The sequence below is a fragment of the Sander vitreus genome, chromosome 3 (genome assembly GCF_031162955.1).
Source record: "Sander vitreus isolate 19-12246 chromosome 3, sanVit1, whole genome shotgun sequence".
NCBI lineage: Eukaryota > Metazoa > Chordata > Actinopteri > Perciformes > Percidae > Sander > Sander vitreus.
In genome coordinates this window covers 13,001,832-13,027,377 of record NC_135857.1, presented here as the reverse complement: position 1 = coordinate 13,027,377, position 25,546 = coordinate 13,001,832, and the positions used below count along the sequence as shown (strand labels likewise).

The window sequence follows — 25,546 nt, the reverse complement described above, 5'->3', positions numbered from 1 at the left end:
TTCGTCCTCTTTAGATCTAACTGGTAGTGTAAGCTTTGTACTACATCTCTATTTCTATTTCATGTTCTTGCCATGCTTTCATTGCCTTTTCTGTCTTTGATAAGAGCGGAGGATGTATCCACCTGAAGGGAGGAGGAGGAGGAGGAGGAGGAGGAGGAGGAGGAGGGGAGCGATGAGAGAAAGGTAGAGCTTTAAGTTCAGATTCTGCTTCATGAAGGAGTGATCACACCTTAAATCAAAGCTGAAGAAAGTGAGGATGAAAAGAACAAGGACAAGGTTTCTCTGTGACCGAGTGATATGATATATGGCTGCGTTGATGTGCATTGTGCTTGCAGTGAAGTGGAGAGAAATGTAAAATGATATTTCAGATCAGGAGGTGTGTGTGTGTGTGTGTGTGTGTGTGTGTGTGTGTGTGTGTGTGATGAGTCGTGAAGATGTAGGAGAAGTTGGTGAGCAGAGATGACAAATGCAAAATGACAGAGGTCTTACCCTAACCTTAATAGCTTCCCACTCAAACAGTGAGGGAGATTCATACTCCCACACCTATGAAGTTGACAACATCAGCGTCATCAACTTGAAGTCCAACAATGGTGTCTTTGGGGATAAATGTACCTTCTAAATTATTTACTGACTTCTTTATCAGATTGTATTCCAGCTAATCTAGTCTCTATAATGGCTGAAAAAGGGCATCCAAGGACGGATTGATACTGCGCGTTTGTGCGGGCATGCACCTTCACAGTTTTCAGCCTCCTGAGTGAAGCTGCTCAAACATAAAAAATGCTTTCAGACAGATGTGATTAACCTACCAGGAGATCCGCTGCACCAATTAATCAACCAGGAAATGATTGATAAGCGGCAGCTTCAATCACAGCAGGAACGAGACTGAGTTGCATTTCTTCTAAGACATACATTTTGTGTGTGTGTGTGTGTGTGTGTGTGTGTGTGTGTGTGTGTGTGTGTGTGTGTGTGTGGTGACAGACAGACACTGAAATGGTTCATTAGCTTATAGTGAAAACCCTGCTGTGGCGTGGCAGCTCTCAACAGTTCAGTGTTGACATATTGCATGTGCATGTGGAAGGTTAGCTGTGTTTGTGTGTGAGAAGAGTGGGCTGGTGCAACTTGCCACTCTTGACTATAGTGAATGAATATTCATGCAGTTGTTATATGTGCCAGTGAACACAGACTCCAGATTGCAGGAATACAAATAAGAAGAACACTTGCCAAGTGTGTGGGTGCATGTGTGTGATCTGTGTGTGGGCGCAGAGAGAGATTATAGGCCCCGGAGTGTAGAGCAATTGGGAGGGTCAAAGATGTAGGTAGGTAGGTAGGTGTGTGTGTGTGCGTGCGTGCGCGTGAGTCGGAGAGAGAAAGAGAGGCGTAGCTGACATTTACTTAGCTCTTGTCCTCTAGGCTTTTTGTGCCCCACATTCAAAAGAAGAAGAGGAACACTCACTCTTGTTTTTTGAAACTTTTGCCTGCTGCCTTTACAACTCAGCCTCTGTCACTGTATTACATCCTGTTGTTTTGTTCCGAGCACATGGATAAAATAAGCTCTATGTGTGACAGTACAGTGAAAAAAGAAATGAAAGACTATGAAACACCACTATTATAAGAACAACAACAAAAAGCAACCACATTAGGTGCTAAATGCCAACTAGCTCTTAAGTCAGTAAGACATTGTCATCAATAAAGATCATGTGATGACTTCACATTTAGTTCAAGTCTGTCATCATGTCTTAAAACAATATTCACATCCCCATATGTACACTAAAAGACGTATTGGTTGCTGTAATCATTCTCCCTTTCTAGTGGTTAAAGGATCCCCAATTAAAGAGGTCGGGGACAAAATCTACAGTTCTCGTTCTGTGTGAAAAATTACTTCTAAAGTTCAGCTGAAGCTATATGCAGATTCAGCAGTCTTGGTGAGACAAATCAAGTGGGTATAGAGCTGCAACGATTCATTGATTAGTTGTCAACTATTAAGTTACTCGCCAACTATTTTGATAATCCATTAATCACTTTGAGTTTTTTAGCTTTTATTATGAAAAGAAGTAAACATTCTCTGATTCCAATGAGTATTTTCTGGGTTCTTTACTCCTCTATGACAGTAAATTGAATATATTTGATATTAGACATGATATTAGACACATGTCATATTGGGCTTTGCAAAAACACTGATTGACATCATCACCATTTTCTGACAACAACTAATCGATCAATCATGAAAATATTTTTTTTTTTATAAAAATAATCATTAGTTGCAGCCCTATCATCAAAAGTTGCAGTCTTTTGAGTACAATATCCCTCCACTGCAGCTCTGCACAAAAGCACTGTCTGGGGAAACACAAAAAGGGAATTTTGTACTGAAAAGACTTTGTTTGAGTAATACAGACTGCTGAAGCCTCATGTTAACTTAAGCTAAACTTTGGGATACATGTTTGCACACAAAGGGGACTGTGTCTATTACTTACACTGCAATTGCATTAGCAAGGGGTCTTTTCACAAAGTATGGACAGGAGGAATGATTACAGAGACCGATGACTTTTTTTAATTTTTTAGATGAATTGTGCACCACAATTTTTGTTTTTGTTTCAATCTGATTATTTGGAGAGGCGAAAGGTGGAAATATTGAGTTATTGTCCTGCCTGGTACTGTACACTTGGACCTCTCGAGCCAAGAAAAGATGCAGCAAAGGTCCCTAAAAAAGAATGATATGAGTTTTATATGCAGGGAACTTGTTTTTAAAAGGTCTCTGCAAATACAATAAGTGGGTGTCTGTGAACACTAAAAGACTGGAACAAAGTAAGAATACATAAAGGCAATTACAGCAGAAAAACAGACAAGTGGAAAAACCAAGAAGACAGCATTTTAACTTTGCAAAGAATGTTGCTGCTGATGAGTGTAATATAAATAAACTCCCTCAGGTTTGTCCTTTCCTGCAAAGCAAAAGGGAGACTAACGACAAGGAAATGTCAGCAGTACTCCACACACACAGAAATTGTGCAGGGGTGTGTATATAAATAGACCAGAGGTGGGTGTTGGGGTCTGAAGGACAAGTGAAATTCTAATAAATGCCAAAGGACAAGCATATGGAGACACCAAGCATTGACCATATTCGATTAGTGTAGTGTCTCAATCCTCTATTCTTACTTCTAGCTATAGATCAGCACTTCCCAATGTTTTTATTCAAAACCTATTGTTATGTACATTGTTGTGTTTCAGAAACGTTTAATAGTGCTGCCTCTGTCCTCAGCACAAGGACATCTGTGAGCTGATGGATATCTGAGAAGTGCTTAGCCGAACCCTCTGGGTCCTGAACACAATCAGTCATCATTCCAGCCTTACATCTGTTCATTTCAGAAAATTGCAAATGTGCAATAATTTAGTCTGCCTCCTGTCATAATTCTCTGCGATAAGCATCAGACTGTGAAGAAAGTGTTTTTTAGCTAGGGTTTGGTATTATTCAGACCTTATTAATTTACTGTCTAGTAACTTGTCAATATGAGTCCAAAATATGTTATTTCTACAGATTGCCACCATTGTAGTTTTTTCCCCATTATATGATTACCTTTGAGTGCTGCAACCATCAATTATTTTCATTATAGATTATTCTGTTGATGTTTATTTCAGCAAATCAAGTATCTATATCAGAAAAAATGATGCAAATCCTCATCCTATTTGAGAGGCTGGAATCAGCAGTGTAGGGCTGGAACTACCGATTATTTAGATTATCAATAATCTGGAGATTATTTTCTCAATAAATTGATTATTTGTTTGGTCTGTGAAATGTCAGAAAACCGTGAAATCCCAAATTGATGTTGTCATAAGGCTTGTTTTGTCCGACCAACAGAAGAAATGTATTCACCCACCAAATGTTTTCGACTAGGTTTTTGACGTTCAACTAATCACATAACTGCCTAATGGTTTCAGCTCTACCCTGATCAATGAACTAATATAATAACATAATATAATCAGAACAATGTCCTGATTCTGTTGTACGTTTAGGACAGATCGGGCTATCATTCTTGTTATGCTGTATAATGCCTTGGCTTTCACTAAACAATCAATAATGCATTTCCCCTGCCTAAAAGACAGAGGCTCATCTGTGCAGTGGAAATGTTGACCCTGCAACTCAGTGACATTGCTCCATTTGTTTCTGCTGCCCCTCCTCCCCCCTTTTCAGCCAATATGATCAGAGTCTGTGGAAGAAGAGACTCGTGGGAAGTCTTTGTTTGCTCTGTAATGAAGTAGGAATGTGTAATATGTATTTAGAATGATCACTTTGTTTCTTGCAGCAGTAATAAATGCGTAGGATTATGCATTGTTGTTGGTAGCTGTTGATGATGATGATAATAATAATACACTTACTGGAGGTGGAGGATGAGAAAGTATCCAAAGCATAGTCTGTGCTGAAATCACAACACGAAAACACATCTTCTCAACATCGTGTTCTAGCATGTATACCCCTAATCATGGCTGAATTGTTGCTTTGCAGGAAACCTCTTTGAAATGGAGCTCTAGAAATGAGCTATCGGTTTTGAAAAGTGACAGTATAATTGGATTTCTGTTGTCATCCAGACATGCAAAAACCTCCATTGCTTGTGGTCACTCATGGCTCCTTCTGGTAATATATACTGTACATCTGTCGTTATTAATTCTCACAACATAGAAGTAATGAAAGGACATAGGATATATTTTGTCAATAAAGTATGTAGAAGCTTTTAGAATCATAACTGGCCATTGTCTGCTCTTCCTCTGACTGTTTGTGAGAAAAGCCATCTGGCAGATATAATTTGAAAAAGGAGTACCAGGACATTGGGAAGATAATTTGAGCTAATCAAAGAACTCTTAGATCGGGGGGAGCGGGGAACAATGGTCAGTTATTCACAAGCGGTGAGAAATATGGCGCAGGTTGTGAAATGTCCTTGGCTCTCACATGCTCCCTAAGTCTGCAGAAGACAAAGAAAATACACAGGTATTCAGTAATATGTAACATATCGTAAAACATGTTGTAACCAGTGTATATATTTGATAAATAGAAAGCAACTGTAAAATAGCTCAAGAGTAACAAATGTCTGTTTTCGGCCTGGGAGTGTGAGAATCAAGGTAACATTTCATACATTGTGCTACTCGTGGTAGGGACCAAATGGAGCCGGGAGGATCTGGACTGTATCCAAACTGATGACAGCACCACCAGAAGATGGGACATAAATGAATAGAAAGACAGGTTTTTAACATAGCAGCATCAGATGCTTGGCGAGACTCTGTCGGTTCGTTAGGAGAGATAGGCTTGTCTTGTAATATCTGATCCGTGTACACGTACTTGTATTCTGCAATATCATTCACTAAAGCTTGATATAACTTATTTAAAGCGAATCCTGTGTCTTGATTTGATTCTGGTCTACCATTTTAACGAACACTTACATTGTGTAGTGACTTTAGAATTGGAGTCTGATAGTATTTGGCCTTTTGGGCTGGACCAGAACTGGTCAACGGTCACATTTTTTAACACCAAATCTTACATTAGCAAAAAAAGAAAAGTGTGTGTGTGTGTGTGTCTGTGTGTCTGTGTGATCAGTCCCACACCTCCAATTATCTGAATAAGAAGTGATTCTCTTTTTGCGTTTTTCTCTCTCCTCATTTTTCTCACCTGAGTGCACATCTTAAATGGTTTTATCACCTCTGCTCTCTTCCTCTCACCTCCTCATTTAATTTTTTGGCTTCCATCACTCTCTTTTCCCTTCACTGTGGTGTTTATGGCCCGTGCTGATTTATGTAAATTAGGGGTATTTTAATTGCCACCCCTCCGCTCTGTGAGACAGGCATGTGACATGTGGAGCACCCAGGCCAAATGTAAGAACTGTTTCTGTCTATCTGTCTGTGACACACATAAACACATGAATATTGGCACATGCACACACAGCACGAGGCTTTTCCTCTGCAATCCTGCTGCTACTCAGACCTATGCAGATTATTACCCAAGAAATTACAGACTTTATGCTAATCTGTTGCCTAGTCAGTGATGGAGAGTAAATGAACAATGGCCTCATCATTGTCTTCCATGTCAATGTAACAGCCGTTAAAAAAACACGTTTGCAGTTATTCTGTTGCTAAACTAGCTCGCTAGTTTGCCATGAAGCTATAAAATGTCATGTCTTTTGTAGTAGATTTGACGCAAGCTAATGAGTTGTTAATGTATACTTATTTTGTCTAGCTGATGTAATAGTGTAGGCCATACATATTCACGACTCGCAAGAACATAAGTATAACCAGCTTGACATTGGCGGAGGCTGACGTCCGAGAGAGCCAAAGCATGATGGTTGATATTAAAGAAACTTACATTTTGTGAAATACACCTGTCGGCATCAATTTCATCTCTGTGTGGCCAGGAGAGTTTGGGACTTGCTTAGCCTAGCTTAGCACAATGACAGGAGTCTCTGTCGAGTAAAAACAGATATTCTATTGAAAATATCCATTTTATTTTCCAAATTTAGTGAAAATTGTTTTTGGTTCCTCAAGACTTTGCGATGCAGTTGAAAGCTCTGGTAAAAGCTTAAGTAAAGATAGTTTTGTCAACGCTTAAACATGTTTGCTTTTCACTAAATTATAATTGCTTTTTTCTAAGTTCGAAGGCACAGAGCCTATGCTGAATTACTGAGCTCCTCAGCCAATGTCCAAAATACTGGTACATAAATTTCTTGCAAAATGTCTCGCTCGATACATATTTTACACAGATTTAAGGTATACTTATCCAAAATGTGTACTGCATGTTGAAAGAATTAACATCAGCCAATATATTGTTACCTTATTTACCTGAGATATCAATATCAGTATCATCAGCAAATATCCAGTATCGGTCAGGCTGTAATACAAGAAGCTCAAATCCCTGCATGCTCCAGCAGTTATATGAATCATGTTCTGGCACCACAGAGCCTTGGAAGTGATGCTGAGCCTTCTTTCTATAAACTAAACCGCAGTCTATCATTGAGTCAGTGTCGAGGCCGTAGACACTGACAGGGTGCTCTTACTACGAGCTTAGGCTGCAGGAAGCTATGGATCAACCAGACGGCCTCTTTATAATAGAATGTTTGTTTGTTTGTTTAGGTTTAATATGAGTTTTCACCTCCTCTAATGGACCCGGCTGTCGCAGGAAGGACACTTCCACACATTGCGAGTGGAGAGGCAGACTGATGGCTCTGAGTCTCTTCAGCGCCTGAATGTGAATCAACTCCTTAATAGTTCCCTTCACTTTATGAGTAAAGAGGGGCAGGATCTGTCTTTGTTTGTGTCTGAGTGTGTACCTGTCTATGTGTGTTTGTGCCCATGTGCGTGCGTGTGTGTGTGTGTGTGTGTGTGTGTGTGTTTAAAGCGGTAGATTTGGAGTCGCTAGACGGTCACCTTTGCTGTAAAAACTGCTTTATTGGCAATTGAATGAGCCAACAACCTGCGGTTTGTTGTCCTCAGGGGCAGGTCTTTGTGTGTTAACGCAAGTTTTAGGAGATGTCTGCTGAGGTGGGACAATCGGCGGCTTTGGCAGCCGGAACCATGGTCACCAGATGTTCTTATCATCCCAGTCTTACACCTCTCATTCTTTCACAGTCAGAGAGAGAGAGAAAAGAGACTGGGCTGACTCTGGTTCAGCCAAGAGGCAGTATTTCTCTCTCTCTCTCTCTCTCTCTCTCTCTCTCTCTCTCTCTCTCTCTCTCTCTCTCTCTCTCTCTCTCCCTCCACCTCCACTTTTTTCCACTTTTAATGGACTTCTATTCAACGTTCCATTCCTGATTTATAACTGTGCTTTTCACTTATGAAATCCTTATTCACTTTATAGAAGTCATTTATGTCCTTTTTACACTGTCAGCCGTGCAGCACAGCGTTGGCCATTACACATACACATACCCTCTGAGACATGACCGGTATTTGAATATGAATGTTGCTCAGAGTGGTTTATTTTTGAATGTTTCTTGAGCTTGATGTAGTGATGTGTGCTTGTGTGTGTTAGCAACTAAAGGAGATTTCACACAGTTCACACAGTACCACCACCACCATCACTGTCGCTCCGCCCCAGCCCTCCATCCCTGAGCCCATCTGTGCTCAGAATGTTTGTTTGTTGTGGTTTTTGGTGAGATTTAAGAGCTGGGAGAGTGAAATAGTTTTGGGAAGCCTGGGTAAAATCTGTATGTTTGGGCGCAAGGGGGTGTTTTCAAGGCCACACAATCACTTCCAATCTGGCTTCAGGCTCACACTGCAGTAAGTAGATTATTGAATCGTAATACTTTGTCTTACAATCATTTTTCTAAAAACAAGTGAACTAAATCTACAAATTGTTTTCCAGTGTTGCTGCACCTGTTAGGGGACTATTGGGGGGGCTACAGAATAAGTCAGGTGAATCCACTACCATCATACAAATTTACACTTGATTTGAGAAAATGTACATATTTATTTGTTGTTTTATTTACAGGTGACAATGCACATTATTCACCTTTTTTAGAAATGTAGGTTGTCTCAACATGTAATTTCGACTCTCAACCAGATAAAAAAAAACTAAAACAAATTGGATAAAATGGCCATGCAGTTGGCTGGTTGATTTCTTTAATATAAGAAAACTAAGATCTCAAAATTTTAATAAACAAAAGAACAGAAAACACTTGACTGTGGACAAGCTGGAGTTTGCCAAGTTATGACTTATTGACTAATTGATTATATGACTAATTATGAACGTTCAAATTTACATTTTTCTTAGCATGTTAAGGACATTATGCTGTGCAGAGCCGTGCGTGTGTTCGCATTCATTCACATTCCTCTTCAATACAAATGAGAAGGCTTCTATTTATGTTACAGTGATACACAGTGTTACAGTGACATTTTACCCACACACACACATATTCTCCCTCTCACTCACAATCTGTACTTGACATAGGCTTGACACAGCCAAAGCTCAGGTGTGAAATAATTAAATTTGGGCTCCATGCTCATGCTTACTCTGCCCTGTGGACAGCCTGAGCTCTGCAATGTCATCCTGAGGGGAAACATTCTACACCTCTGCAGTGCGCAGCATGTGTTTCTATAGAGCACTAGCCCTTTTCCCTGTTTAATTACCAACATCTATTTGTTTCCTGGTTAATTTAAAGTAAAGACAAATAATAGCCTTTCTGTCCGGAGCATTAACCACATAGCAGTTTATAGTCTTTGCATAATATACTGGGAGTAGAAAATTGTAAAATGGCAAATATCGTCTCCTCAGAGATCGCTCTGGTGATTATAATTCCAAACTTGTGAATTAGAAATCAAAACAACAAAGAGAAATATTTTTGAAATGCTCTTTCTCCAGACTCCCTCTTCTCAAGTATCCTTGATCGCTGATTTCTCTGTATTTCACAGCTCTGAGGGGTTTCTCACTTATCCCAGTCTTTAAACTGGAGGGACTGTCTCTCTCTCTTTCTCTTTCTTTAATGATGTGCTTGAGTGATGCTAATGAATGGTTCTTACACTCCTCCTCAGTCTCTCCCCTCTCTGTTCACTTTTCTTCTTCTCTCCATCTGCCTGTTTGATCTGTCAGAGAGACCACAGAAAGAGATTTTTCTACTTCAGTTATGAAACTCCCTCAGGGTGATTCTAGAGGAAAGCTCGGATGACTTTCCTCATTTTTGCCGGCATGGCAGTGTGATAGATGGAAGTGTTTAAAAGGCCTGACTGTTTCTGTGGGCTGTCCATCTGAGTGGCTCACATTTAGCAGTCAGGAGGGAGTGTTTGGGTACATGATAGAAAGGGTGAAGGTGTGTAGGTGGCTCTGTTGAGATACGAAGTTGTGTGGGTTTGTGTACTTACTATGTATGTGCATACAAGTCTTTGTGCCATCATGTGTGGTGCAAGTGAAGTGCGGTGTGAAGGAGAGCCCAATGTGACGCTCTGCACAGCCATGACTGGTTGCACTCTGAGCCAACTCTCCCATGTTGGGTTACATGTTTTTCTGTAATAAGGTTTGATAGTTTGCTCATAGTGATAATTATAACCCAATTCTGCAGTTCCCCTTAGCTCCGCTGAGCGTTTTCAGCTGTCTTTTTGGGTTTTTTTGCGGCCACCAACTTTTCCACCAATTAATTCTTACTTCTATCAACTGCCGCAGAAATGTATTTTCAGTGAAAAAGCTCTAAGGCACAGCACCAAATAGAAGACAGACAAAGCTACGAACTACTGTACCTGGCAAAAATTGTGGAGCTAAAAAAAACAAACCGATATTGCCCTCAGGAAATCGGCGAGTTAATATTAGACTTAGAGAGTTAAATCATCTTAAAAAATGGCTTAAAGTGAAAAAAAAAGCCCACCAATAGGCATTTTGACCACTAGAAGCGCTATAAAAACACGTTTAGTTTAGTTTGGACCGTGCACGAGGACGTACATTCAAGCACACAGACGGCGAAATTCACAACCCCCTGTTACACTGTTACACAACTTATTTTGCTGATCAGTGGCGGTAACGCACCAACAAATGTAGCAGAGCACCAACAAAGGCAGGAAAGAAGACTGTCAGCAAGCAAACATGGTAAACAAAGAATGATTTCAATTAATTAATAAAATCAGCTTTGGAAATGCACTTAACATGTTTCTCAGACCTCAAGGGTACACACAGTGTGTTTTGGTGACTTACACTGAATGGAAATAACTTTTTGTTGTGTCTGTCTTTCACCCCACTTTCAGTCTTTTTAGTTTCAGATTTTTAGTATCTTTACTGCTCTGCATTGGAACGTTAGGAATTTTAGTTCTTAACCTCTTAACCTGCTTTGACCCCTGTCTCTTTCAGCTAGAATAACTCTGCCATTAAACACAGCTCTAGCCAGCCCGGTATAACTCATTTATTCTGGTTCTGCTCTCTCATCCTTTATCTCTTCCTGCATTCCTCAGTTATGCTCCTATGCCAACCCCTAATCTCATCCCCCATTTTGTTCCATCCTGTATTACTATCCTTGATCCTTGCCATCTTGTCTTCATCCCTCTATCTCACAGTCTTCATCCCTATCCATCCCTGCTCTCCGTCCCTCATCCTGCCATCCCTCGTTTCATCCTCTAAGCCGGTGCAGAGGCTGCAGCCAGGTGTTCGATGTGTCGATCTGGTTAGCCGGCGGGTTAGATTGTCAGATAATCAAGACTTAGCCCCCACTTCCCACTCTGTAAAGGCTGTCTGCTGCTGTTCCCAAGCTGAGACACACATGCAGTCACAAAGACGGATTGCAGTCAAATGGTCGGAAGGAATGTAGCTGGAAAACGTTTTTGTCCCCAGTGCTTTGAGAAGGACTGACAGGCAAACAATTGAACTGCTCAGTAAATGGCACAGTAATAACCCAAGCAGACAAAAGTCTTCTTGTGTCTATTAATGATCTTCAAATTGGTTCATGACTCCTGCTTTCTGCATGTTAACCGCAGGATGAAGGTATGTCAGGAGACAAGAGAAAGGAGTGTGTCGGAAAGATCCATGGTGATTTTGGACTGAACATCATCGTGAAATCAGACAAAAGGGACTTTGGGAAATGGAAAATTGGAAGCGTTTGGGTTTCATTGGAGAAGATAGTGGAAGAGTGTCGGAGCTTGCAGAGGAAAGCTTTAATAACACTGAAAAGATATATCAAGAGAGGAACAGATGAGTTGTTTTCATGTGTAGAGAAGAAGCAGAGGAGGCAGGGTTATCTGAGTCCTTGAAAGTAATTTCCCAGTGCAGGTTGAGATATAGATAGAGAGAGAGAAAGAGAGGAAGGTATAGATAGGAGAGAGAGCTAAATGAGGACAGTGTATGAGCACTTGGTTAATCTATGGGTCTCTGTCATATGACCTCAATCAATATGCGGCAGGAAATTGCAAACCTTTTCTCCCCTGCAGTCTTGACTTGCTCATTCTCTTTTCTTAATGCAGTGCTTTTTAATTACTGCAGGCTAGTTACACTTTTTACAAGTGCAAGCATGTATGGAATATGAGCTATATGGATGCTGCAGATCAGTAGCAAGTCAGCAGAATATTGCAACATTTGTACTCTGAACTTTGTGACCTCGGACTGGCTTATCTTCAGAAGCATTATTTGCTCTGAAACGGCGGTGGGATTTTGTGTGAGAAAAGGTTTAGTCGGTGTTATTCGTAGAATAGAATGGATAGAGGTGAGGATACAGTTTCTCTGGCTCAGCTCTATCCCACAGCAGGGTGTGAGTGTGAGCTTGTGTGCGTTTGATTGCCGATGCACTTTTTCATTCTTTATCTCTGTTTATCTGTGATTCATCTGCTTCAGAAGGCAGAAAGGACAATCAGGTTACGGCCTCATGTGTATGCCACTTGCCAATACACTGTGAAGTGTATTTAATGTATACATGTTTTTGTTTTTTTTGTTGTAAATCAATGGGCATTACGTTACAATATTCTGTATCAGTTATGTTCTTTTTTCACCCTTTTGAATGCAGTTTTTTTTAGTTGAGAGGTCTCTCGCTTAAGTAGCTCTCCTAGAAGAATCACACCCTTTTTAAACCTGATTATTGGCTAATTTCATTACACATCTGGAAGCCTGTGTGCAGGATTAAGGGGGATCTATTGGCATACGTGGATTATAATATTCATAATTATGTTATCATTAGTGTATAATCACCAGAAATTGAGAACCAATGTGTTTTCAGTGTAACCTCTTCCACGGAGCCCGCCATGTTACACTGCCATGTTTCTACAGTAGTCCAGAACAGACCAAGCAAACGGGCTCTCCAGAGGGCCTTTCGCTTTTTTATATGTAACCTGAAGTAGAGGTGTGACTGTCAAATAAATTTTTCTATTAAAGCCATATAGGATATTTAATTCATAGCTTTTCAAGCTTCAAAAACAAAACCTTCTGCAGTGCTCTAATACTAAATAAATTGGATACATAAAACTACAGCACTGAGCACATGGCACTTCCTGAATGTGCAAAACATAACGGAATATGTAAACAGAAATGTTGTTAGGCCTACATTAAATTGTAAACAGAAATAATCGATTATGGCCCGGCCGATTATCGATGCAGCATCGTCCATGTCAACGATTCGATGCATCGATTATTTGATTAATTTCAACACCTCTAACCTGAAGGCCACCATAGGTTCTATTACACGCTTGGAAAGGGGGGGGTGAGCCGAGGGGTAGGTTGGTTACACTCTGCAACATAGTTGCTATCTTAAAGTTCTATTTTTCTTTGAACAACCAACCAAATGCCAAAAATAATCAGTTTACAATCATATAAAGCAGACAAGAGCAGCAAATTGTCATATTTGAAATGCTGAAACCAGGTAGTGTTTGTTAATGCATTAAACGATTATTTAATTATCAAAATGATTGCTGATTAATTGTGAATTTATACCACTGCTTGGACATGGTCAGTTTACACGTCTGATAGTTGTTTTTGACCAAATGTGCAGCCCTCTAACTCTTCTTCTGTCTCCCTCTGCTCTCCATTATCAGGCTGCTGCTGACTTTGCCAAGGCCCACCTGCCTGAGGCGCTGCGCCAGCAGCTACTGACCTACGAAAGGGAGCGAGAGCGAGACAGAGAAAAAGACAAGGAGAAAGATGAAAAAAAGGAGAGGGGCGGCCTGTCCTATCCTTCAATACTGGAGCAGCAGATCCTGAATTTGGACAGAGAAATGCTGGACAAGCTCTCAGCCACTTACAATGAAGCAGGTGTGTGTGTGTGTGTGTGTGTGTGTGTGTGTGTGTGTGTGTGTGTGTGTGTGTGTGTGTGTGTGTGTAAAAATTGTGTGCAGGTTCTTGCATGGAAAACAATTTGGGGATATTTTTCCTGCAGTGGTTTTGTCTTTCTGGATGCTACACTGGTTCATTCATTAGCAGTGATCTAAAGTGCAAACAGTATATCAGCTTGAATGTGTGACCACAATAGAGTGCAGAGGCCACATACAGATGGATTTTTAAGTGCTCATATTATGCTTTTTGGCTTTTTCCCTTTCCTTTATTGTGTTATATATCTTTTTTTGTGCATGTTATAGGTTTACAAAGTTTAAAAGCCCAAAGTCCACCCCAAAGGGACTTACCATCTCCAACAGAAAACACTGTTCACAAACTGCTCCAAACAGCTCTATTGTAGTCCAGCCTTTACTTCCGTGACGAACGTGCGTCACTTTGTAACACACGTTATAATGCTCGCCTAGCTGCTAGTGTGGCACTAAAACGGAGAGCTCAACACACAGGGTGAAAAGAGGAGCTGCAGCAATGTGTAATACAACAAAAATATGGTGTTTTTTTGAAAATTAAATTAATGTAAATGTAATGTAAACCTATTCTGATATAACCTCTAAATACAATTATGAACCTGAAAATGAGCTTTAACTTTAACCAAAAGTGTTAAGTCCAGGGAAATGTTTTTAAATATCCCCTATAAAGCTGCACGCAAACAATTATTGTCTACTCTACTGTTTCACTTGACTGTTGTTGAATAGTGACTGTCAGCAGCCCCAGGCCTTGCTTATTCAGCTGTTTAAATACAAGCTGATCTTCACCATGCTTGTAGTAATTATCTCTGGAGAGAGGCAGAGAGAGAGAGAGAGAGAGAGAGAGAGAGAGAGAGAGAGAGAGAGAGAGAGAGAGGTAAGAGGTAAGAGAAGGGTCAGAGGGAAGGAGGACATTTTGCTGGTAAGAGCTATACAGTAGAAAGGGATAAAAGACCTGTGCAAAATGGCAAAATGAAGGGATGGCAATTCAAGAGAAGGGCAAGGAAAGACAGGAAAGGGACAAACCGAAAGAGGAGCGTTGAAAGGGTGAGGAGAATGAGATCATGGATACAAAGGGTGATGAAAAAGTCTGATCTGAAGGAAACAAAACATACCTTTTGTGAAGGAGGGGAGGAAGAGAACAAAAAGTCCCACAGCAGAATCATACAGTGCGATTCATTCATGAACATATTTGTTGTAGATTCCACGACCGCCTTGTTTTTTAATTGGGTTTTTCAACCACCACCTCTGTCAATTTAACATCTATACTAAAGGGAGAAAGTAGAGGAGGCCTAGACAAGACCACCATGTATTATTTGTTCGTCTTTTTTTTTTTAGAAACATTATTGGCTCATTGAACATGCAAGGGAGAGAGAGTTGAATTACAGATTATGAGATGATTACATGGACTAACTGTGTAACATGCTGCAACCTCAAGAATTCAGTGTTCTTGTGGGTCACTTTTTTCCTTCCTGTGCCTCGGATTAAACTAACTCTCTCAGCTGAGTGAGAAGCAGCGTAAAGACGGGAGAAATGGAGACGATGTGAAAAGGTTCTGGTTTTACGGAGCAACTAACGACAGAGATGCGTTGTCATTCCTTGAAGGGAAATTTCCACTTCCAAACTATCTGGGTTTTAGCTTCAAAGTTTTGCGGATAGATTTTGATTGTTTTATTATCATCGTATAGATAATAGTAACAACGTTATACTCGCCGAGTTAATTGCTGAGATTCTTTGAACACAGAAACACTATGACTAGAAGTCAAATGGGGCGCCTGAACAGTGTGCAGCCAAAATGACAACCTGCACAGACAGCTGACTCACATGTACAGTAAGTTGTTGCTGGGGTCATTAATATGAAAGGGCCATTGAGAAGGCCTCACATACTCTAAAGAACGATGGGTCATATGATACACTGATTGTTAAGAGAATTAAAGGTCTGTGAATCTGGAGCGCCCAGTCTGGAGGCGACAGCTGATTATTACCAGACAGAATATACACTGCAGCTGCGTTATCTATTTCTTACGCTCACCTGCTCTCAACCTCTTCATCCTCTTTTATAGTTTCTGATCTCTTAAGCTACGTGACCTGTTGCATCCAGGCTCCAAATATCTGTCCATATCTTTTTCTTATCCCTCTATATGTCTATCTTCCTGTTTTTGAACAGCACAGCAAGGAAGGACTGACACTGAGCTTATAGATAACATTTACGGTCAAGCTCCATTACAATGAAAATGCTCCCGTGTTGTCTGATCCAAGCATTTGACATTCAGGGATTGAATTGGCTGCATTATTCGTCCTATCATTCTTGTCAGCGTCCCAGGGGGGGGGGGGGGGGGGGATCTGCTGATCAAGTAATTGTTGTGCATTTTGTCCCTGTATCTGATTCAACAATCACATCATTTAGGGTGCACAGCTCTCTGCTTTCTGTCGCAATCAGGGCCTAAATTAAGCTGGCAGGGGAGGAAGAGAGCGGTAAAGTAGAGGGAGACAGTCTCAATTCAGGTCCCAGTACCTAGGACAACAGCATATCAGATTTATACCCCTGTTTATTCATCCCTCCGTTGTTTTTTCAGCCAACAAAAGCGCTTGAAAGAAAGATAAGGGAGATGGGACTTTGATGGAATGGCCAGGAGCTTAAAGTCTATTATGGAAACAGTCTTCTTAATGTTGTGTGGTATTCTGTTAGTACTAACCTTTATGTAGCTGTGTAATGTCTCTCAGCACAGGTTTGCACTGCAAAAGCATACAACAGTGTCTATTAGTGGATTAGTTCAATAGTTAGTAATTGTTGCAAGCAGCAATATAGAGCGATAGGAATGGTAAATGGTCAGCATTTATATAGCTCTTCTCTACCTTACCGGACACAAACGCTTTTGCCCCTCGTTCACCCACACACACATTTATACACCAATGGTGACGGAGCTGCCATGTAAACGGGAGCAACTTGGGCTTCAGCGTCTGCTCAACAACACTTCGACATGGGACAGGAGCGACCCGTTCTACCTCCTGAGCCACCCGCCCGACCCTGGTTACGATTAGGACATTTTTTAGATTACTTCATGGTAATATGTGCAAGGATAGATTAGGAAGAACATTTTTTATCATCTATCTTTTGGAAGAGAAAAATATAGCTCTACAAATGTTAAATATCTTTTTTACAAAGCATGAATTAAACATACTATGTACTGTATTTGTTCACTGCATTATGAAGTGCTATATATTTTAAAGACAGGTGATAGAAAACAGTGAGTGTGTGGAGACTGAGCCATTTTAACACACACAGCAACATGAACACACAGCATCTTTTCAATGTGAAAGAGGCAAAAGGCTGAGCTCCCAGAAAGCAGAACATTTTAGAAACCAAATATCTGCACACAAAAAAAGAAGTGCAGCTTAATCTGTTAAATGCCGTCATTTAGTTTTTGCTTCTCTAAGCTTTGTATTTGTTTGCTATTATGATTATTTTTAGCTTAATTTTAACGATGTTAGTGGTTTTGTTGCTACGAGTCATTTTTCTGCTCTGACTCCAATGGTGTTAAATCTTTGTTTGAACTGTTCTTTTTCTCTGTCAAACGTCTGATTACTTTAGCACTTTACATTCCATTCCCCTTTAACTAAATGTTGTTCATACCAAGTATGTTTGCAGCAGTTTGTTCAAACTCAGTATTTCCTCCTTTATTTAATTTAATTTTGTTTATCCAGCAGAGAGCCACTCCATTTGAACTGGCATGGCACCAAATAGTGACGCAGACACTAGTCTTACAGCCCCAGTTATGTGTACTGTGAATGTTATCGTACTGTATTTCTTTGTGACATTAATTGTTATTTGCCATATTAACTATGGACAGGCCAGAACAATTCTTTACTCAATTTGTCTCATTCATTTTTCCAATCACCTCCAATGGTGTTAATCTTTGTTTGAACTGTTGCTTTTCTCTGTTAAACGTCTGATTACTTAAAAAAAAAAAGGAAAAAAAGAAGCACTTTACATTCCGTTCCCCTTTAACTAAATGTTTGTTCACACCAAGTATGGACAGGCCAGAACAATTCTTTACTCAATCTGTCTCATTCATTTGACCGTAGTAAAATGTAAATAGATGCCATTGATTCACCTTTGGAAATGAAGCTACAGCAACATGGTAAAAAAAAAAAAAGTGACCTACAGGTACTAGTGAAGCTAGAGTACTAAGGACTCTACCAAGTCATTTTATCATAATAAGACAAAACACAAATGTCTGACTGAGACTGTGTTGTCCTAAAATAGAGACAAAGCAACTCTTGGTGTTTTTTTTAACCCAAGGTTTACTGCTCGCTGTCAGTCTGGATGTGATTAATTGAGACTGCTGTTTATGTCTGCGTGTCTGTGGTTCACTTGCTCACAGCGCTGTGCTAAAGAATAGGTTCCAATAAGGTGTTTTTGACAGCTGCTGTGTTATGGAAAAATAATGTTCTTTTAACATTAAAGCATGTAAACATGTTCTAGCAGAAACTACAACTATGTATATATGAACCTGAAAATGAGCACAATATGGAATATATAAAGAATGTGTATGTGTAAATAAAGAATAGAAAATGAATCAAACTTTAAATAGCCAATAGCAATCAATACAAAAAGTGCCTTAATCATAGTGATACTGATCTATGCATATCGGATCAGGACATAATGTTGTTTGGGTCCTGTTTTACAGTATAAGGGCCCAAATGATAAAGCCTTTGGCAAGACTATGGCATAGACCTATAGATAGACAACATGAAAGCGTGTTATCTGCAGAATACAAAAAGACTAAATGGTTCCTGGAATAAAGTTCAAAGAAGATCAAAAATAATATTCCATTTTAAAAGGTTTATTAATGTGCAGTATAGACAAAAGTGCACTGGGAAATGTGTAGCCTAGGGACATGAACATAATAATGATTAAACATTTGACCAAACCGGTTCGACAGGTTCTGACATCTCAGATATGACAGTTATTGTTATATAACACAGCTTGTCAATTGCAGGGGTTTTTAGCAGCTGACTTTAACATTTCCGATATCTGAGTTTTCTGAGCTCACCAAGGAGACTTTTTTTTAAAGCGGTTCTTGCTCACTGCATAACTGCATTTACATTAGATAATGTTTTTCATTTTGATGAATTATCTTCTTAAGCCACATCCAAGCCTGCAAGTTGGATGTTGTGCTCTGACTGTCTGACCTCCGCATGAAAAACTCAGTGATTACATTCAAGTTGTTTAAGTGTAAGGAATCCGAGCACAGAGCTTTCTATTATTCTGCACCCAGTTGGTTGTGTAAATAGGAAGGAGATTGATTATCTTATTTGGGAACTCTACCCACTTACAGGTCTTAAGGAATACTACTGAATATGTGAGAGGAAAAAAAGTTGTAAAGCAAAGTAAGCAGCAAGTTTGAAAAAGTGCGTAGTTAGAAAGAAGTGAGCTTACCAGACCTCTGTAGCCTGCTCCTCGTCTGGCTAGTCGCTCGAGGCTACATTAGCCGCTACTAGCATAACACACCTGTATCTCACACTGAACTGTCAGTGGTCAGGTTGCACTATGGGTAATGTAGGCACAAGGTTTTGACAAAGAAGAAAAATTGTGGAATAAAACAGACAATATCTCTGGTTTTGCCTTGAATAATTAGAGGAGACACTTAGATCCATTGGCTTGTGAAATCATGTGCTTTGCCCAGATATGACCTGAAAGTCACTGCAGTCTATGATAAAGAATTATTTACTATCTATTTTGTATCATGAGAGTTATAAGAGGAAGAAGAAACACTAGGGAAATAATTGGTTCAAATGTAGACAGGAGCCCAAAGCAAAACCCCACATAGGGCTTCAAAATGGCTGATGCTGGCCCAGAGGCAGCTAGTTATTTAGGATAGAAATGAATGAATGGATGAAAACAATACATTATAGAAAGCAGAGATTGTCTAAAGCTTCATAGTGGCATTATATGCAAATTCAGAGTGATGCGCAGACTTATAGAGCAGTTTAAAATGTGACTCTGGAACAAACTTCCCATTCATATTAGGCCCTCCTCTATACTGCTGAGATCTTTGAGTCTCGACTTAAAACACGTTTATTCTTTGGCGTATGATTTAGTTTAGGGACATTTGTATATGAGTGTGTTTGTATGATGTTCATTGTGTCTATATTTTTATTGTCTTTCTTTGCTTTTACAGTTGTGTTCCAAATAATAGCAGTCCAACATCACTAACCTCATAAATCATTTTTTTTTGGTAGAAGTGATATTTCTACATGGCAAATAATTTACTACTAAGTGTTGTAGAGTCATAGAAAACCAACAGACCCAACAGTCATGACATGCATGCTGCTCATTCTGTGTAATTGAATCTGTAATTGAAAGGGGCATGTTCAAAATAACAGCAGTGTTGTGTTCAATTAGTGAGGTGATTGATTCTGTGAAGAAACGGGTGTCAATGGTGGCCCATATTTAAGGAAGGAAGCAGTTGTGCATGCTGGTTATAGTGCATTTCACACTGAAATACTCAGCAAAATGGGTCGTTCCAGACATTGCTCTGAGGAACAGCGGACTTTGATCAAAAAGTTGATTGGAGAGGGGAAAACTTCTAAAGAAGTGCAGAAAACTATAGGCTGCTCAGCCAAAATGATTTCAAATGCCTTGAAATGGCATCCAAAGCCTGAACGACGTGGGAAAAAAGGGTCAACTACCATTCGAATGGATTGAAGAATAGCCAAAAGGCAAAGGCTCAACCAATGACCAGCTCCAGGAAAATCAAAGAAGACTTAAAGTTACCTGTGAGTACTGTTACGATCAGAAGAAGGCTATGTGAAGCAAAGCTATCAGCTAGAAGCCCCCGCAAAGTCCCATTGCTGAAAAAAATTTTACTGAATAGGTTGAAATTTGCCAAAGGACACATTGACTGGCCAAAGGAGAAATGGGGCAACATTCTGTGGACTGATGAGAGCCAAATTGTTCTTTTTGGGTCTAGGGGCCGCAGACAGTTTGTCCGACGACCCCCATATTCTGAATTCAAGCCACAGTACACTGTGAAGACAGTAAAGCACGGTGGATCATGGATCAGTTTCAGTACATCAAAATACTTGAAGAGGTCATGTTGCCTTATGCTGAAGAGGAAATGCCTTTGAAATGGGTCTTTCAACAAGACAATGACCCAAAACACACCAGTAAGCGAGCAAAGTCTTGGTTCCAGATGAACAAGATTGATGTTATGGAGCAGCCAGCCCAATCCCCAGACCTCAATCCCATAGAAAACCTGTGGGGTGACATCAAAAATGCTGTTTCTGAGGCAAAACCCAGTAATGCAGAGGAATTGTGGAATGTAGTTCAATGGTCCTGGGCTGGAATACCTGTTCACCGGTGCCAGAAGTTGGTCGACTCCATGCAACACAGATGTGGAGCAGTTCTCAGAAATAATGGTTATGCAACTAAATATTAGTGCAGTGATTCAAAGTAAAGCCAACCCTTGAGACATTTTTCAGTTCATACAGTAAATGTTTGAGTTTGTAAAGAAAAATGCAAATACTGCTATTTTTTTTGAACAGCCTAATATTCCTTTTTCTTCACTTTCTGTAAAGGTATAACACAAACTTGATCAATTTTGGTCATGCTTTGATTTGGAATTGAATGTGCAGTGTTCCCAATGCATTGATATTATGGAATTAAAAGCTATTCTAAGGATTTTGTGCATTATTCACTTTTTTAAACACACTGCTATTATTCTGAACACAACTGTATAACATAATATAACTTTGCACAGCACTTTGTTCAGCCTAGGTTGGTTTTAAATGTGCTCTATAAATACATTACTTGACTTATGCAGTACAAAATGCTAAATGTAGCATTGCTATAAATGTTAACAGTGCAAGTCCATGGATGGAAAAATCATATTGTGGGTGGACTACTGGGCAGGTATTGTTTTTAAATTTTTTAGGAAGGTTTTGAGAAAATGAGCCCGGGTGAATAGGATGGTGGCAGTCCTGCACTCTCATTTTTCACCTACAATGCACTACTCAGTTAAGAACATAAATCCACGTCTGGTGCTATATGGACACTTATACTCTCCAGAGTCTTTGCTGACTCTGAGAGAGTGAATCAGTGCAATGATATAAATTGGAGTGAGACTAACTGGGGCTGAGATGCTAATTGTATTGGAGTTTTGAAGGTATTTCAGGCCAAGCTAAGCCAATGATTAGCATGAGCACAGGGTGCATGCAGGCCATGGTGCCATTTTAATAGAGAATGCTGAACATGTACTTGGCATGGCTGGGCTAATTGGGGAAGGGTGTGCTAGCAAGGAACCTCAGTCCATTATCTCTATCGCCATGGGAACTAGATCAGGATAATTAGCTGGACCGCATGGCACAGTGCAGTGGCAGCTATAGGCGCGAGCATCAGCATTAGGGATGCATACAATGATGAAACTAATAGAAATGGATTTTTCCCAAACTGTAAAAGATGTAGTAAGTGGTTTACAATTAGGTGGCATCAATATTCACTTCATCTGAGCCTCGCTTCAGGCTGGTGCTCTTTCTTGTAGTTATTTTCTCTCTCCTTTTTCCCGTTTATCACTTTTTTCGTACCCCAAGCTATAAATGGGAGTCCTGCTAAAAAGTAATCTCTTCTCTTTCTTTCCTCATATCTCTCCCCTTCTCTCCACCCCTCCTCAACTCTTACTCTTAATTTCATCTGCATCCACTTCTGCCTGTGTTACTGTACCTCTCTCTCCCATCTCATTCCTCACATATTGTTACTGCATCAGGTGTAGGACCTATTTTATATATGTGTGGGACGGAGTAACTGTAAACTGAATGTAGGACCCTTCATGGGGAGATGGATTTATTTCATTCAGTTCAACACCGAACGCCTGAGACATAAACTCTGTCAGTCAACAACACACCAAGATGTGGAACTTTAAAGGGAAGTCTCAAACGTTAGTAGGTCAACCACATTCTTGCGATGGCATTTAAACCAGCTTTATGTTAGTGTTTTCGCTACCTCATGGGTATTTTTTTTATACTAAAATCCTGAGAATGTCTTGACTATATGTCCCATTTTCCCATCTCCCCCACCCCCCCCCTCTCCGGGTGGTCTAGACCAGTAGGACCCCCTACTTTCTCCTCTTTTTTCCTCTCTCTCTCTCTCTCTCTCTCTCTCTCTCTCTCTCTCTCTCTCTCTCCCTCCCCAGTTTTGTCTTTGCTCTGTGTGAGCAGATGGCCAAACAGGCAGATCTGTTCTTTCTCTACAGGACTTTGGATATCACACAATAGGCCTCAGATTCTGAGTCCACACTCTGTTCTGCCTGGCTGGAAAGCTAAACAAAGAGAGGAAGGAGGAGAAGAAATGAAAGCGTTTGAGAGAGTAGGACAAGGAAGAAAAGCTACTTCAAAGAGTGTTTGCAATGTTTGCCCATGATTCATGTGTTTCACTTTAGTGCAGGAGGGAATGAGGCAATGGTTCTCCTTAGATTACTGAAGTTTTTAATTAGGTTGCTATATTTAGGGTTGGGGATATGACAAACCATACCGTGAGTTGATATAAATTTGTCAGCCATCACATAATGTTTTTAAGCAGGACCGTTTTGTGGCAATATTGTATTGTTTTAGCCATGCTAGCACTGTGGCTCTATGAAAGGGTAATGTCGGTCTCTCTTAGTTGGTCCAAACTGAAATATATCAATTATTGGATGGATTGCACTGAAATGTTGTACAGACCTTCATGGACCCCAGAGGATGAACCCTTATGACTTGGTGATCCCCTGACTTTTCCTCTAGCACCACTATGAGGTTGATGTTTTCATTGAAATGTCTCGACAACTATTGGATGGACTGCCATGAAATTTGGTTAAGACATTCTTGTCCCCCTCAGGATGAATTGTGATAACTTTGATGATCCATCTGGTCGATTTAATTTGGCCATTCCTTTGGTTTACGACCAAATACCTGCAAAACTGAAGACATCAGCCTCCACTGTCCTGTGTGTTAAGTGCTAATTAGCGAACGTTAGCATGCTAGCACACTAAAATAAGATGATACACATGGTAAACCTGCCAAACATCAACATGCTAGCATTGTTATTATGCGCTTTGTTACCATGCTGACGCTAGCATTTAGCCCCTCTGTGCCTAAGTTGTAGGCCAGTCGCTTGATGTATAAATGTAATAAATAAATACTAATATTACCTTGATTTGACAGGTATTTGATTTGCTGGATGCCACAAACATTCTTCTCTCTGTCTAGTTATTTTAGTCATGAAAAGTTTCTATTATTAGTGTATTATATTTACTATATTACAAAAGATATTGGTAGATTTTGATCTCATCGACTTCCTTATACCCCACCTTTCTCCTGCTTTATCTTTCTCTGTTGGCCTCTCTCCTCCATCTGTTTTCAGGTACTACGTGTCTGGTGGCCCTGCTGTCTGATAAGGAGTTGACGGTGGCCAACGTTGGAGACTCGCGTGGAGTTCTTTGCGATAAAGACGGCAACGCCATTCCTCTGTCACATGACCACAAACCTTACCAGCTCAAAGAACGCAAGAGGATCAAGAAGGCTGGTGAGAAAACCGCTGCAGTCCAGACCAGTAGACTTTTCTCAACTGATTCTTATCAGCAGAACAAGGCTTTAGTTCAAACTTGAGGCAACCATCACAACTTAGATTGTTGTCAGGAAAGCAAAAAACAAAAGTTTTCTGACGATCAAAGCTAAGCACCATTATCCTTTCTTTCCACATCTTGTGTCTCTGTGCTCAGGCTGACATCAAACCCTAGTAACTGATAACACAATCTGCTCCTAAAGCAGCGTGTTATCAAATGCAGCCAGACAGTGCACAGGATTTAAGGTGTATTTGAAGGCATAATTCTCCCATCAACCATATCCGCATACTCTCTGTGCTGAAAAGCGTTTGATGGCAGGTTGCCAGATAAGTCAGTGTGGTCACTGTCAGGATAGCCCACCATCTCCATCTAATGGTCTGATTGGGTACTAAAAAGAAACCTTACACATTTAGTTTGCATTATGTTGCTGTTTACTTATTCATGTAACATGCTTGAAATTATGATACTACAGATGATTTCCCTCCTGCTGTTTTTAATTTAGTGAAGGGGGCATCTAATGATTTAATCATAGATTCTCATATATGTACAGGAACCACATTAGAATACCAATAAACACTGCTTAAATAGTAGTCCTCTCTCATGGGTTAGCATTATCTTGTTAACATGTCTGTCTCTGTGTGACACATTCATACTAAACACAGATATTCCAAAACAATTATTGAAATAAACTTCATAGCTACACCAAAGGCTCAATGGGAAGAGCTGATTATCCGTTTAGATTTTTGAGCACCTTGCTGCATACATTTACACATTAATGAGGGAAGCCAGATTTTCTTGACACCGTTTTAACTCCTAAATGCTAAAGTAGTCATGTATAGTATGTACTGAAAAAAGAAAAGAATTACAAAGACACAATTACATCTTAATTCTAGAGTCACAGACTGCAACACCCAATTACAAAAGAGTCAAATCACGAACACTCGAGGGGAATTTCAAAGTCCTCTGACTGAAACGTTGCATTGTCAATAAACGTAGTGCGGACTGTACGGGAATGAAAACGAACTAAATAATTAAATCCATTAAGTGGAAATAAATACAAGTCATGTTACAGTATGTGAAGACAAATAAATACAGTCTAATGATAATGTGAGAGTAGAAAAGTTAGCTAATTAGTGCTTTATTTGGCTTCATTGCTGTCATCAGCAGCTAACTGCTTAGGTTAATACCTCAATGAATAATGTCACTCTTGTTTCTAATTGCAATTT

At 40.0% G+C, this 25,546-nt stretch overlaps 1 protein-coding gene across 1 annotated transcript in view; it reads left to right on the top strand.

The window, feature by feature from the left end:
* Positions 1–25,546, top strand: part of ppm1lb (protein phosphatase, Mg2+/Mn2+ dependent, 1Lb) — a 46,853-nt gene that overhangs the window by 19,489 nt on the left and 1,818 nt on the right. The window contains exons 2-3 of the mRNA XM_078246051.1: positions 13,459–13,675; positions 24,119–24,280. Coding sequence (XP_078102177.1) covers positions 13,459–13,675; positions 24,119–24,280 — 379 coding nt within the window. The remainder of the gene's footprint in view (positions 1–13,458; positions 13,676–24,118; positions 24,281–25,546) is intronic.